Source organism: Eutrigla gurnardus (genome assembly GCF_963514095.1).
Source record: "Eutrigla gurnardus genome assembly, chromosome: 10".
Lineage (NCBI taxonomy): Eukaryota > Metazoa > Chordata > Actinopteri > Perciformes > Triglidae > Eutrigla > Eutrigla gurnardus.
In genome coordinates this window covers 5,653,829-5,670,153 of record NC_139924.1, presented here as the reverse complement: position 1 = coordinate 5,670,153, position 16,325 = coordinate 5,653,829, and the positions used below count along the sequence as shown (strand labels likewise).

Here is a 16,325-nt window from a genome sequence, read left to right as displayed (position 1 = left end):
GCTACTCTTATTTTGTATACACCGGATTTGTTTCCGGTTTGCTGTTGGAAGCGTCCAGTGTGGGTGACAAATAAAGGACCGTGTTTGCAGTAATACACAATGAACAGGACGCCAGGGGAATTCGTTTCCTGCCATTTTGTGAGTAACGATGTTTCGGGACAGAGAAGTTAGTCAACATTATCCACAACTTTGTTTCCGGTTTGAAGTTTCTCCGACACAGGACGAGAAGTTGGACGGGTAGGCCGTCATTTTGTCGCCCCAGAGGCACCTACGTATGGGCATGAAAAATGGCATTTACCGGTATGTTGCAGATCCATTATCAATTGAACTTAGATTTAATTTATTATTAATACATGTTATTATCCAGAAGTATTTTGTGGACATATTATAAACACATGGCAATGTCGATTTGATCATGTTAACCAGATGGAAATAAAGATATACGTATGTACACAATCTATTACATAATAATGATATAATAAATTATGAATACCGCTAAGGGGCAAGGTAGAAAATTAGCTGTGTGGATGATGGTTGAAGATTTCATAGTCTCTTTGCATCCACGCCAAAATAAGTGAAGACGTTTAGATTCCAAGATAGCAAATACTATTGGCCACATCCACTTCATTGTTTTTCCTATAGGTACAGCCTTGGATATTTTATGACATATTTTTAATATATTGGGGTGTTTTTACAATTTTCTTTGCACATATCAATAAAGGTTGCAGACATGTCCATCGCTGTAAAATATCAATATTGTAGGCTACAATGTATAGTTTTTCTTTTGTTTTAAAACGATACAGATTAAATGATAGTGTACAAATACATTTCGCCCAGCAATAGTATTTTGATGTGTAACTGAAGTAAATCTAGATTTTGTTGTTGTCTTTTATTCTGAAGGTTTAAAGCCGGAAGTGTTTCTGTTGTTGCTGCTGCGGGCAACATAGACGGCAAGCGTGATAATTTCGTGCAGCTCATGGTTGAGTTTGAGTTAAGCTACATTGTAATGACATATTCTGATTTGATTTGTGAGCACTCTGTTATGTATGTCTTCTTAAAATGTCGTAGACTCGACTTCAACCACAACCGCACAAATATTAGCTAACAATGCAGGTTAATCTGTGTTTGCTGCTGCTGCCGAGTCAGCCGGGTTGGCTCCAATGCTACCAGAGCTGAATGAGAAGGACCACCATGAAGACCAAATACAGCACAACGACGTTAATCGGCTTGATGTTGCTTAATAACATGGCCAGTGCACAGTGTGATTGGCTGCATATCATTGCCTTGTAAAGAATACGATGGGTACTTCTAAATTAAGGTGAGTTGTGGTCATGGATTTCATCAGCCTGTTAGGTTAACGAATAATGCCGCTGCACACAATACAATTTATAAAGATAATCTTGTGTGTAATTACATATGAACCTGTGAGATTTTTTTTTTCTGTCTTTGACAGGTTGTCTTCCACTCTTATTCTTCTAGTACTACACTGATGGGGACCGAAGAGGATTTCTAAATTCAAATTTCTCCTGTGAGAAAGTGGAAAGTAAACATCAGTTGCCATGCGTATCAGTCTCTGCCAGGGCCTATTAACTGGTGCCATCATTCTCAACCTCCTCATTCTTTACTATGTGTCCCGAGCCCAGCAGCAAATGATGGACAAGAGGAAGGAGCTTGGCAGGGGCACGAGGAGGGCTGCCCTACCAGCCTCCGGTCTGGGGGGAGGCCTAGGAATACTTGTCGGAGCTGGAGGTGAGCCTGGAGCGGTTGGGGGTGAGGGACACAATCGTGGCCCACGTGTGACTGTGCTTCTTCGGGAGTTTGAACATTTTGAGAATTATGTTGGAGATGTGGCTAGCTCCTTCCTCCACCAGAGACCTGAGCTTCCCTTCCTGGCTGTGGCTGACACATCTCCTTATCCTCCCCTGGTGCTTCCAGAGGGAGCGCGCCTTCTAGTCCTCTCCCCCAGCCCGGACCAGCCACCGCAAGTTCACAGGCCAGAGTTTCACGTCCAGACGGAATTTGTGCTGCTGGTGCCTGATGGAGTGGAGTTGGAACAACCTCGGGCTATCGAGAGGCTCATCAGGGAGTTGGAAGGTGAGGGTGGGGGGCCTGTGAGGCTGGTAGCTGCACCCGTGCTGGCTCGATCTGCGGTGCAGTGTCTCCACCTACGGGTGAACCTCAGAGAGTGGACAGCCACCTACTCACCGGCTGCATCTGGGAGCAGCGGCAGTGTGTGTACAGCTTTACACGGAGATGCAGTCGTCCTCATTCGCACCGAGGATCTCTTTAACCTCTCTGTACCTCTGGGGCGGCCCCTCTTCTCCTCGCTCTTCGTCCAGACTGCCTTGAGAGGGTGGAAGGTCAAACTGCTGGAGAGCCCCTGTTTTGCCGCCAACCACAGGCCCCTCTTCAGCTCCGCTCACAACCAGTGGAAGGCCGACACTCTACTGAAGGACGCCACCAGGAAGCTCATGAGGAGCTTTGGTCTGAAGCGTCTCCTGCTGCCGGATGGGAAGGATCAGTGGTACGGCTGCAGTAAAGAGACTCCTCGCTGCTTTGGCACAGTCCAGGACGACACTCCAGACTACCTGTATCTGGATCGCTGGACACCACCCTGCTGTCTGCGAGCTCTCAGGGAAACCACCAAGTATGTTATCAATATTCTGGAGACCTCAGGTGTGCGCTACTGGTTAGAGGGGGGAACTCTGCTTGGTGCCGTACGCCATCAGGACATCATCCCATGGGATTATGATGTGGACCTGGGCATCTACCTGGAGGATATACCCAACTGTGATCACTTGAAGAACCTGGACTCGGGCTCTCTTGTGGATGCTAACGGCTATGTCTGGGAGCGTGCAGTGGAAGGAGACTTCTATAGAGTCCAGTACAGCGAGGCAAACCACCTGCATGTTGACCTGTGGCCATTCTATCCACGTAATGGAGTAATGACCAAAGACACCTGGACAGAGCACAAACAAGACGTGGAGTTCCCAGAGCACTTCCTGCAGCCGCTGGTTCCCATGTCCTTTGCCGGCATCTCAGCCTACAGCCCAAACAACCACCGTGGCTTCTTAGAGCTCAAGTTTGGAGAGGGAGTTATTGAGAACCCTCAGTATCCCAACCCCTCAAAAAAGCGTCTGGACAGAAGCAAATTATGATATAGACTCTAATATGTTTACATAACAACAGAACATTTTGCTTCATCTTTAACAGCCTAAAAGATGGTGCCTGGAAACTAATATGGTGCCAAAAAGACTGCATTTTTACCACAGTATAATCTCATGCGTGGTCAAATTCTCTGTTATCAGTAGTTGGATGAAAAGTCTTGGACTGCCTTTTCATTATTTGTCAGATTGGTGAGATTTTGTTTGCAAGGGGCATGAATGCTTGACATATTTAAATCCATACAGTAGTTACATCAGGCATATCTTAAAAAGTCAGACTGGTTTTACTATGTGGTGTACTAAATATTTATGTGTTGTACAGTAAAGTATAAACATGACTGCTGTAAAGATAAATAATTTAAAATATTGATGGATGTACATGATCTTGATCAGGATTCAAGGTTTTGTAAAGAATTATTTGATTTTGCCCAAACAGGTATTTATTGATGGTGTTGCATTGATTTGCACTGGTTCTTTCAGTGTATGCACACTTTGAGTTAATGCCACTGTATGTCAATGTCATTACCTGACAGCCGTTATGTGTTGAGTAAATTTCCATGAGCTGTAAGGAGAAACACACCACCATTCATCCTGTCATTGTTGGCATGTGGAGAGGACAAATGTATGCATTGACTCAAATGGATTTGCAATTCAGAAGATTAATCAAAGAAAATATTTTCAAAAGAGAAGTTGCACAAAGAAACGAACCAGACTATGGGTACTATATTTTCCTGTAGTGTTGTTACTTGTGTGTGATGTATCAAGCTGCTATAATAAAAGAGTTGCAACAGATTTGTATTTGATTTATTTCTCTTGAGGATTGTTGGCAAATTCGTTTCAAATACAGCTATTGTGCAATATTGGTTGCAATTATTTTTTGAACACTAGGTGGCACAACGTGCCTAATTATGCTATGGCCTTTGTAAGTCCTCTAAGCTTCTGCACTAGTTCACGGTCCTGTTGACAGAATCATTGGCGTTCTTTCTGGCTCCAGTGGTTAGAGGATTTACTGACATGTCAAACGGGAATGCTGCTCGCCTGATTGTCAGGCTTGACATATTTTAGACTGGTTATAGTTGGAGGCAAAAACAAAAGGATCCAAGTGCATTTTAAATGTTTTTGCATGCTGCTACAGGAGGTCTCACATAAAGTAGGTATGGAATTTCAAACAGCCACAAGTGTTTTTTTGATTTGCTAACTGTGGTGCGTGCACATTCACTGATTAAGTTTAAACAAACCCTAGTTTCAAACAAACAAAACAGTCAAGAGACTCCCATATAATAAAAAAAGGCCTTTATTGTTTAAACCGTCAAGACAATAAGTTCAGACTCTACCCTTGAAAAGTGTTTTCACGACACAAATCCTATGCCCGGAACCTCCACATGATGAAAGATTTTAAAGGATAACATCTTTACAACCTCCCCTAAAAAGCATGACATAAAATGTGAAACGAACTTTTTTGAGGCTATGGTTAACATTTGTAGCATGCTCTGATAAAATAAGACAATAGACACGGATAGTGTAGAAATGATGAGGCCTCAGACCTGCAATGATTATACAGATCACCATCATTGGAAATATCACAAAACTAGAACCATACCAAGCTTGTAAGAATACAGACTTGACATTTTGTATACAACATTGGTAAGACATACCCCTGTCATTTGGTAGAGCTATAGATTAGTTGAAGATGATATGGATGGAACTGATAAACATCCAATAGTGCAACCCTAGTTAATCATAAATAGCATGTGTTGCACACGCATGTAGTGCATATGCATATTGCATTTGAGAAAATAGACAATATAAAGGGTCCAGCCAATGCAACTCATACAGTCACTGCTAAACCTCACTCTCCAAAGTATTAGTAGTAGTTAGAGTAGTTTCCCAAATGCCCTTGCCAAACATGAAACAAGAGTCACCAAATGTAAGATACTTGTACACAGTCTAGAATCTAGCCCCAAATAACAAAAAAAACACAAAAACAAATCACCAACCAGTAGAACAAGAGTCAAATTTAGAGTTAGCAACATTTAATTGGCCTAATGTCTTTGGATTTTGATTCAGAGAATAAATATGAATGAACAAATAATCTGAAGCATTGCCATGGCCGGCCCATAACCAGTATTTCATGTTTGTAGTGGAGACATGCAAATTGTGTGCCTTACACACAACAATCACACTAAACGTTGTACAACACAAACAAATGTCCTCATCATAGACCGTGCTTTAAAAACCCATTTGTGCCTCGTTAAGATGCTGGTACCCATACAGAGCAACAGCATGAGTAAAATATAGGATCTCCTTAAAAAAATAAATAAAAAAAAGTTTGGGAAATGTCTCTGTCAATGTTTTCACGGGTTCAATGGTCTCCTTCCTGTTTGGTGGGTTGGTGCGATCTTTGGTCTTTTTTCAAGCCATAGTTAAACCTGAGGTCATGTTGCCTGCCATCACACCGCTGTCCATTATAAGAGACATAAATGCTTGGAACACATCAGTCCACGTATGTTAACATATCAAGTGTTGGGACATTGAGGATATCATTTCCTTTTGCTACTGCAGATATCGTTTCCTTTTTGTGCTTTTGCCTCTTCTCACCATGAAAAAGGCATCGTAAAAAGGCGTGGAACAATAACAGACCCCCGCAAAAAAACAAAAAAACACTATAAAAAGTCATGTTCGTGGCTTTGGTCATACATACATTATCAGCCATTTCCATGCAGATCATAGAATATAGTTAAACTAGATCCATATGCTTTACATATGATGTATCGGATAGATATATATCTTTGACCTCTTCTTGTTCAGGAAATATGCTATTTCATATATAATAATCTGCACAAAAGTGGAAATAATCATGTATAATAAAATACACAAACAATGAGGGTTCATATACAAAGCACAAGATGTAACATTTCACAACAAACATGCCCTCGGAAGATTGACATTTAAAAAAAAAAAAAAAGAGACAAAAATAACATATTTGAAAAAAAGGTAGTTTTATCCAGATTGAGACTATCAAACATTGTCTTACTGACAGACTGGGTGCAGCAAGCTGCGTGGTGGTCCTCGTCAACTTTAAAGTCAGACATTTTCATGTTTTCCATCCAAACATGACCAGTTCAATACCGGTTGTGTACAAATTAGCAGCAGGGGGCCAACAGGTCTATACATCCATGTAACATTAATTTCTCCATCATTAAAGGTTGTATCAGCGATTCTGGTTGCCCTCACTTCTGTTGCGAGATCCAAAACAAACAGTGCCAGCTAGCCCCTCCCTCCCGTGTTTTGAAAATGATCATGGACGCGCATTTTCATGAACGTGATTGGTTGGAAGACTGTTTATTTTGCGTTTGAGGTGTTGGTAGTACCATTTGTATTTGTGTGCGATCTCGGAGCCTAGGCTGCCTAGAGAGACGCGTTTTTTTGACGGCCTGCTTATGGGGCGGGCAACTAGCGGATCGTGAGGTAAAAACAGATGAATGTGATCATTTATGTTTCGGCCCAGAATCGCTGATACAACCTTTAATGAATGAAACATTTATTCCATTTGTAACATTAGACCTGCATATGGCAGAGGGTCACTGGTCCAGCCTGTCGACATCCCAGTGCATGTATACAGTATATGGCTGAACACCTCGGTTATTCAACTTGGTCACATGATAAAATTGACTTTAAAATTGACGAAGACCAATCAAATTAAACATTAGTAGCTAGACTAATGTACAATACCGTCCCTCATTAAGGAAACGATGTCACTGTGCATTACATTGATTTTGGATTTCCCCATTGACTTAATTTTGTTTGCTGCCTGCCCAGGTCAGCTTTTAGGACAGATTTTTAATTTAAATATAATAAGTGTGTCCATCCTCGCTTTACCTCAGCGTAGGAAAAAAGGAAAATGGTGCTTGAACCTCAGGTTTCGGATTTTCAGGAGTGTTAAAAAGTGAGCCTGTCGATGACGGCGTCAGCAGCTGGATTACAGTACACTGTCACTCCCACCTCGCTTCTCAATAAGCGGTGAGTGCTCAGGGGCAGGTGCTGCCGAGTGTTCCTCCAGTCTGATCTCGCTCAGCTCTGCCCCCTCCTCTCGTTTCGCCGTGCGATCCACAAAGTGCTGCAGAAGTCCGGCTCCAAAGGCATCGCCCTCTACATTCAGCACTGTGCAGGTACGGTCACTAAAGAAAGACAGGATGGATAGCAGGCCATTTTACTATATATATTCATATTTATATCTATTTAAAATGCCTCAGACAGGGAGCATAATTAGGTTTTGTGGAGTATGCCCTAACTGTTGCTTGGCTATCATGTTCTATGTCTACATATAATACAAAAGTTTTGTACTCACACAAGCCAGTCAACAGCAAGGATGAGAGAAATGTCATTAGTGGGCAGTCCTACTGCCTCCAGAATGATGGCGAGGGTCAACACACCGCCGGCAGGTATACCTGCAGCTCCAACACTTGATGCTGTAGCCGTCACACTAAAGCATTAAGAGGGAACATGACACAAGTTAGACACCAACAGAGCAAATTCAATTTAACACAATATTTACACACGCACATTAAATTGTATACAGGACATTTGCATTTAAGTACCTGATAATTAAGGTTACTGTACTAACTGACATATGTAATTCAGTTGTGTAACTGTGTTTCAGTGGCTTTAAGACTTACAGGATGGTAATGACTTGGATGAAGTTAAGGGAAGTGTTGTTCAGCTGAGCGATGAAAACAGAAGCCACACACTGGAACAGAGCAGCTCCATCCATATTGACCGTCGCTCCGATGGGCAGGATGAAACGGCTGATGTGCTTGGATACGCCGTTATTTTCCTCCACACACTTCATCATCAGGGGCAGAGTGGCAGAGCTAAGAAACAAGGAATGTGTGAGTGTATGAAGGTCAGAGGTATGTGCATGCGTGTTTGTAGAGAGAGGAGAGAGTGTGTGTGTGTGTGTGTGTGTGTGTGTGTGTGTGTGTGTGTGTGTGTGTGTGTGTGTTTTAGAACAGGACATGCTCATTAGATATTTAACAATCAGGAGAACAAACAAGTGTGTGTGCGGGAGTCAGATAAGTGAACCGAAATGGGTTTATTACCTGGAGCTCGTTCCGAAGGCTGTTGCCAGCGCTGTGAATATCCCCCAGAGGAATTTGTATGGGTTCTTCCTTGTAATGATAAAGTAAATGGCAGGCAGCACGAGAAGGCCATGGATGGCATGTCCGATGACACAGCAGGCTATATATTTTCCCAGACTGGCAAATAGTGTGCCAACTTCCTCCATCTCAACGATCTTGCCAGCCACAAGGAACATGATACCAATAGGGGCATACCTGTGGAAAGATGGGGAGTCAGGAAAAAGAAAAGGAAAAAGGAGGGTCGGATCATTAGCTAATTATTGTTCTGGCTCAAAGTACAAAGAAAAAGCCTCTTGTACTCAAGAGCTTACTCCTGACTTTATTCTAATCCCTCCAAACCTAGAACCATACAAGTCTTTCTTACCACATTATCCAGGAGACGAGCACCATGGTGGCCTCATTGAAGGAGTTGAAGAACTTGATGAGGATCTCTCCTTCCTCTCCCAGCTTCCTCAAAGCCACACCAAACACAATGGCAAACACTACCAGACCAAGAATGTTCATGCCGTCCTGGTCTGTTCCAAAGGGCACCTAGAGACACACAGTGGAAACATAGTCAGGACACACGGGTATCACACAGGCATCATTCTAGAGACACACATGGGAAACATAGTCAGGACACACAGGTATCACACAGCCATCATTCTAGAGACACATGGGAAACAGTCAGGACACACGGGTATCACACAGCCATCATTCTAGAGACACATGGGAAACATAGTCAGGACACACAGGTATCACACAGCCATCATTCTAGACACACATGGGGAAAATAGTCAGGACACACGGGTATGACACAGCCATCATTCTAGAGACACACATGGAAACATAGTCAGGACACACAGGTATCACACAGGCATCATTCTAGAGACACACATGGGAAACATAGTCAGGACACACAGGTATCACACAGCCATCATTCTAGAGACACATGGGAAACAGTCAGGACACACGGGTATCACACAGCCATCATTCTAGAGACACATGGGAAACATAGTCAGGACACACAGGTATCACACAGCCATCATTCTAGAGACACACATGGAAACATAGTCAGGACACACGGGTATCACACAGCCATCATTCTAGAGACACATGGGAAACATAGTCAGGACACACGGGTATGACACAGCCATCATTCTAGAGACACACATGGAAACATAGTCAGGACACACAGGTATCACACAGCCATCATAGAGACACATGGGAAACATAGTCAGGACACACAGGTATCACACAGCCATCATTCTAGAGACACATGGGAAACAGTCAGGACACACGGGTATCACACAGCCATCATTCTAGAGACACATGGGAAACATAGTCAGGACACACAGGTATCACACAGCCATCATTCTAGAGACACACATGGGAAACATAGTCAGGACACACGGGTATCACACAGCCATCATTCTAGAGACACACATGGAAACATAGTCAGGACACACAGGTATCACACAGCCATCATTCTAGAGACACATGGGAAACATAGTCAGGACACACGGGTATGACACAGCCATCATTCTAGAGACACATGGAAACATAGTCAGGACACACAGGTATCACACAGCCATCATAGAGACACATGGGAAACATAGTCAGGACACACAGGTATCACACAGCCATCATTCTAGAGACACACATGGAAACATAGTCAGGACACACAGGTATCACACAGCCATCATAGAGACACATGGGAAACATAGTCAGGACACACGGGTATCACATAGCCATCATTCTAGAGACACATGGGAAACATAGTCAGGACACACGGGTATGACACAGCCATCATTCTAGAGACACACATGGAAACATAGTCAGGGCACACGGGTATGACACAGCCATCATTCTAGAGACACACATGGAAACATAGTCAGGACACACAGGTATCACACAGCCATCATTCTAGAGACACACATGGAAACATAGTCAGGACACACAGGTATCACACAGCCATCATTCTAGAGACACATGGGAAACATAGTCAGGACACACAGGTATCACACAGCCATCATTCTAGAGACACATGGGAAACATAGTCAGGACACACGGGTATCACACAGCCATCATTCTAGAGACACATGGGAAACATAGTCAGGACACACGGGTATGACACAGCCATCATTCTAGAGACACACATGGAAACATAGTCAGGACACACAGGTATCACACAGCCATCATTCTAGAGACACACATGGAAACATAGTCAGGACACACAGGTATCACACAGCCATCATAGAGACACATGGGAAACATAGTCAGGACACACGGGTATCACACAGCCATCATTCTAGAGACACACATGGGAAACATAGTCAGGACACACGGGTATCACACAGCCATCATTCTAGAGACACATGGGAAACATAGTCAGGACACACGGGTATCACATAGCCATCATTCTAGAGACACAACGACAGTGTATTTTCTGTTTTATGCGGACCATTTACTCTGCTCACCTTCTCCACTGTGACATTAAGGATTCCATCTGTGCCATTCTTGGTAATCAGCTTGTAGCTGGTTGCATACTGGATGGGGAAAAAAATGTTAGTTTACTGCATCCAGTCCTCTTATCTAAAGATTTCCTTTACATAATTACAAATCATAAGTATGTATGTATATTTAATTATAGAACAGAGAAGCAGCACTCACTGATTGAAAGGCAGCAGACACCAGGTTGGAGGGAAATATGTTTCTGTGGAGAGAGAAAAAAAAAGTCAAAATCCAACAATGTTTTCAATTTCTGTGCTCCTTGTTTACCAGATGTCTTAGAACAACATGGGGAAAGACATGGCTGTAATTTGAGGGAGAGAAATGATATATGGGATTAAAAGAGTGGAATACACAGTAAACACAAGTGTTTGGGCCTTGTTTGCTTATCTCCATATGCACACACCCAGCATAACATAACACATAACAGCATAAAAACAACCCAGACCACTTCTATGAACAAACACAGCAAGTACACCTGATAAATAAACACATTGTAAAGGAAAAAAGTGCCCTCTGTCAAGTTCACAACCGTTTCTGAGGAAGTCTGAAATGTTTTGCACCATATACTGTAAATTAACTAGAAAGCCAAGTCCTTCTTTATCACCCTAATTTTAAAATACACTGCTTCTTTCTCTTTCCCTCTCTCTCTCTACCCGTTTCAGAGACAGCGGCTATCCACTTCAGTGATGGTTCCAAACAGAATCACAAGATTGATCATGTGGAAATAGCTGAGAGAATTTAACTCTTAATCCCCTTTACTCACTCAGCCCTAAAATGAGTTTGACTGTATATTAAATCTGTAAGGAACTCATAAACACACGTGTTCTGGATTAACAGTAATAAGGCATTAACTGGACCCCTACTACGGTTTAAGAATTAAACACCATGTGATTGTGTGACAGGGAACCATGAAACTGGCTGAATTCAGGTTGTGTTGTAAAGAGACATGAAAAAAGGAGCCAACCTATCAAGCCAAAACAAGACTTCCTTTTGATAGTCAAATGGATTGTGTTAATTTTTTCAACTGACGGATACACAGTCGACTCTGAACAAGTTAACGCCCTTCAACATGTTACTATTAAATATGCATGCTTTATTTATTTCAGTTTTTCCTCTACACTAATCGAGAGACAAGGCTCTTGACTATTGTGTGAACTAAAGATTAGGAATCAAACGTCATTACGTGCGTGTGTTTCTCATATACCAGGCTGATTGAGACAAATTGCGTTACACCAGGATCTGACAAGCAGGGGACGTCTCATGTTTGTCTACATGGAAAAGTCAATGTTTAGTTTCCTACCCAACATCAATGATTATAGGTACTTTATGGGGCAGATGACAGAAGGCAGACTCAAGGAACAAAGCCCTTTTCAAATTTCATACATGTATTCCTAAGGTCTAAGATGGTCAGAAATATTAATAATCCAAAAGCTACAGTGCTAAAACTGAAATCAGCGATGTCTTCCAGTATAAATTGTGCAACTGCTCCATAGACAATTAATTAGAAAATATGTTTTAGATGACACAGAGCACCCAGGAGAATGTTCTGAGTCACATGTAGGCCATATGGTTTAAAGAGGGAAACCAAACAAAAGGTTTGAGATAGTGAATGTCAACAAGGATGTGTAGGAGTGGCATGAGTTTAACCCATCACACACATCCCTCCGTTAACGTGGTCTCCTGCGTGGACAATGACAAATAAGCATTTAATAGTGTGTGTGTGTGTGTGTGTGTGTGTGTGTGTGTGTGTGTGTGTGTGTGTGTGTGTGTGTGTGAGGGAGAGAGGGAAAGAGAAGACCAGGCAGTTTTGTTTTATGCTTTGATGAGCAGCTACTCAGTCAAAGTCTCTTTGTTGTCAAAACTAACTCGGAAACCAGCTGAGAAGGATGGCTCTAATGAGAGGCACAGGTTTTGGTCTGGTGTCCTATTAAGATAATGTGTAAGAGTGTGTGTGTGTGTGTGTGTGTGTGTGTGTGTGTGTGTGGGTGTGTGTGTGTGTGGGGCGCATGTGAGGTGGTGTTTTGTGTCCTGCACGAATGAACAGTACTGATATTTGTTCCTTCAAAACAGCAGCCACATTTAATAAATCTGGGCAAAGGTGCATTCAAGATGTTGCATTCAGGGACATCAGTTAAATAATATGCTGGACCGTTTGATTCTAGTAGTAAATTCCTTTTCATTCTCGCTCTTAAAGAACAGAGAGACAAAATGCTAAATGGACCGAGTTATGTAAACCAGATGAATGTGGTACGATTCATTGTTATGAAAGGGCCTCTGATAAAAACATTTTTTTTTAAATGTAAAAATCAGGGAAATTGTGTTACCCTGTGAGCGGTAAGGTTTTGCATTTTTACTCAACTTGGCAAAGTGAAATGTTTATAGGAGGCATTGCCAGGGCTTGGCCGTGCTGCCGGAGGACAGAGGGTGGAACATTCTAGCTACTGTTAGTACGTAACTCCAGCACTGAACACATAACGAATGTTCAAACTAACCAGACATGTGAACAGCGACTTTCTGTTAATGCCAAGCATCAAAAACAGATGCATGTTCTCATTCTGAAGGCATCACATTAGATAAAAATGGATTGTTGAAGACAGGACATCACATATTCCCAGCAAACTCAAAAAGGAGTGTTTGCACTACAAACCACAGTCCAGTAAGGGAAAACATCACAAGCATGTCATTTATGCTGGGGACTAAAATGGCCGACTTTGTCCACACCACTTTTTAAAAGTATAATTTGTTTAAAATGTTCTGAAAGTTAGGGTGCATGTAGAAATGGAATAAGAGGACACTTTGAGAAAGGTTTGTTTGCAGAAGAGATCATGTCTGAGAACAGTTCCTCCGTTCACACTTGGTGGGTGTATTTCTGGGGACCCAAGTGGAGCAATTTGGACATGCAACAAATGTAATATTAGTATTTCTTTTAATAGAAAACAGAAAAGCAAACACCGCTCCCGCTTTGCAGCAGTGGAACAGCACACGGCAGTAATCTACGCTAAGAAGAAACCCCCCTCCTTAGCCTAACAATTCTAAAACGACTCAAAAACATGCATGCCATGACGACCACGTCATCGACTTGTCCAGAGAGTAGGACTTTCTCCGCTTGACCAGGTGTTGATGTTGTCTTGAAGGTTATGATTAGGCTGTAGGCTGACATTGTAAATCCTGTGTCTACAGGTGTTGCGGGTGGCGTGCAATACAATACACTAACAATACAGGGTTGTCCCCATCACTTTTCAAAGCAAAGCCATGATCACAGGCCTCTTCAGGTGAGCCAGCACTGTGTGGGGACATGTTTAGAGAAGGTTCAATACACTTTCACCTTATAGTACCCTAATCTGTTGAAGAGTTGTTAGCTCAGATAAGCAAGACCATGTCCATCCGTTGTGGGGTAAACAGGACATGTGTCAAAGATAAACCCACACACAGCACGTCACATGTGTAGGATGCATTACTTCAAAATCATATGAGGGATGAGGACATTGCCATGTCCCCATTGAGTCAACCGTTGCTTCCCTTTATTCCTCAGTAGATGAGGTGGCATGTCTCATGAATGTGACATGTCGATGAAAAAAAAAATATGAGTGAGCTACGGACTCCTAAATAGACATGTCTAGAGCAGTGAGGTTAAGAATAGATACACTCTGACCTCAAAGTGCCAAAACGGACAACAAATTTAAGGCTGCAGTTCAAAGGGCAGTGAGCCGGCATTTAACGTCATTCTTTTTACCACGTGTCGGTCTGCACAACAGATTGTAAAAAAGGTCTAAAACTATAACCACACCCGAGGTCAGTTCACTGAATAGAGGAGTAGAACCGGTTTTACTATAATTATTTATTTATTTATGTATTTATTTTACAAACGCGGGACAGTGTTTCACCGCGCAGCTCAACGTATGAACGGGTGGAAGTTACGCACGTGGAGTTTGACTCCACGTGTCTATATTGTAAAAGCCTAAATGCGAGCTTAAAATCAGTTGACCGTGGTGGTTTACCGGTCTGTGGACACAAGGCACTCTGCCCCGGGGAGGTGAGCTGATGCAACTGCGTGTCGTTATTTCAGCACAGCGTGGGACAATAAGCCGCAGCGACTACCATGTGATTAGTATTATTAGACTTACGTTTCCTGTCCGGGTGTTTTAAAGCCACGTCACCGGCATGTACACAATGTAAAGTGAGCTCGACCTTACATTCATACACGACAACACACCGTGGTTAAACTACAGGTGTGTGTGTGGACTCAGCAGGTGAGACGGAGTAGGGGGATTCGCTCACCTGATCAAATCCAAGAACGAGTCTATCACTTCTTTAGCGGCGGGCACGTCGTCATCCAAGCCCTGCACCTTGGGTTTGGATATTGAGCCCGAACCCGGCGTCAAGATGAATGCCATCACAACCCCAATCGAGGACGCAATTAAGGTTGTGACCAGGAAAAAGAGCATAGCCCAGCCGCCAAGTTTGCCCAGGGCTTTGGGGTCGATGCTGGCCGCCCCTGATACCAGACTGCAGACCACCAGAGGGATGATGATCATTTTCAGAAGGCGAATCAGCAGCTCGCCGGGGAAACCGATGTAGATGATCTGGGTCCTGGACAGCGTCGCGTTGCGCACAGCGAGTCCAATAAGAACACCGGCGATGACCCCGGCCACGGTGAGAATCACCAGCAGGTTTGCCATCACTATCCTCTTCACCCGCCGGGACAGCGGCTCCCTGCCCTTGTCGAGGCTGTTCGTCCCGTTGGCCAGCGGCTCCTCGGCGTGCTTGTCGCCGTTGGAGGACTTCCATTCCTCCATGTCCATCTTCTCAGCCATCAAGCGCGCTAAAAAGTTACCCTGAAAGTAACGCAAAGAAGAAAAATAATCTCAACGAGAACGATTGTCACTGTGGTGGGAGTCACTTTCAACGTCTCCAACGCCTAACTGCCAGCTGCCTGCCCTCCTCCGTGTTGTGTGCTGTGTACTTATCGCTAAAGACAACCCCCACCCTGTGTGACGAAACAGCTGGGCGTGTTCACACTAGACATTTAATGACATTTAATTATCCACTAGTATTAACACAATGCGATACAAAATATTATTGTTATTATGTTTCGTGATTCACATCAAAATCCCATGTTCGACCTTTTTAAATGTGCCTATTGCGCAAAATCCGTTTGCACAATGTGCGCATCTGCATTACCATTACAGGGAGGCTTTGGTGGTTAGATTTATGATTTAGGGTATGTCGGAGTCCATATTATGTCAGCCGAGTATAGGAAGATTTCATATCTGATCCTTTTAGTAAAATGTCCATCTGTGATGACTTCTTCTGGTTGGATGATTATTAAAACTTCAGTTTTGTCAAATAGCAGATTTTATTTCAAGATTCAAGATTGTTATTGTCACACAGTAGAAATATAGATAGTTCACACTGGGCAATGAAATTCTTGTTTTGCCTTTTCCCCAGTGACCTCAAATAGAAAATATGGTAGTAAAGAACAAAAATAGGCTATATACCAAAAACTAAAAGTATAAACATATAAAGATAT

At 42.9% G+C, this 16,325-nt stretch overlaps 2 protein-coding genes across 3 annotated transcripts; one reads left to right on the top strand and one right to left on the bottom strand.

Annotated features, from left to right (window-relative positions):
• The first annotated feature begins 922 nt into the window (after window positions 1-922).
• On the top strand, window positions 923-3,956 carry fkrp (fukutin related protein). 2 transcript variants are annotated; one of them, XM_084019817.1, is made up of 2 exons: window positions 923-1,318; window positions 1,454-3,956. In XM_084019817.1, the coding sequence occupies exon 2, from the start codon at window positions 1,560-1,562 to the stop codon at window positions 3,156-3,158; it is 1,599 nt and encodes a 532-aa protein (XP_083875943.1). In that variant the 5' UTR covers window positions 923-1,318; window positions 1,454-1,559; the 3' UTR covers window positions 3,159-3,956. The 2 variants fall into 2 exon arrangements, with proteins under 2 accessions (XP_083875943.1, XP_083875944.1); XM_084019818.1 differs by having other exon boundaries at window positions 1,303-1,318; window positions 1,480-3,956.
• A 484-nt stretch (window positions 3,957-4,440) lies between these two features.
• slc1a5 (solute carrier family 1 member 5) lies at window positions 4,441-15,711 on the bottom strand. The gene is made up of 8 exons (XM_084018662.1): window positions 15,074-15,711; window positions 10,955-10,997; window positions 10,762-10,830; window positions 8,667-8,833; window positions 8,264-8,497; window positions 7,841-8,035; window positions 7,513-7,647; window positions 4,441-7,342 (listed from the first exon to the last, which is right to left on the bottom strand). Exons 1-8 carry the CDS (start codon window positions 15,607-15,609, stop codon window positions 7,144-7,146), a joined length of 1,578 nt encoding a protein of 525 aa, XP_083874788.1. The 5' UTR covers window positions 15,610-15,711; the 3' UTR covers window positions 4,441-7,143.
• Between the last annotated feature and the right edge of the window lie 614 nt (window positions 15,712-16,325).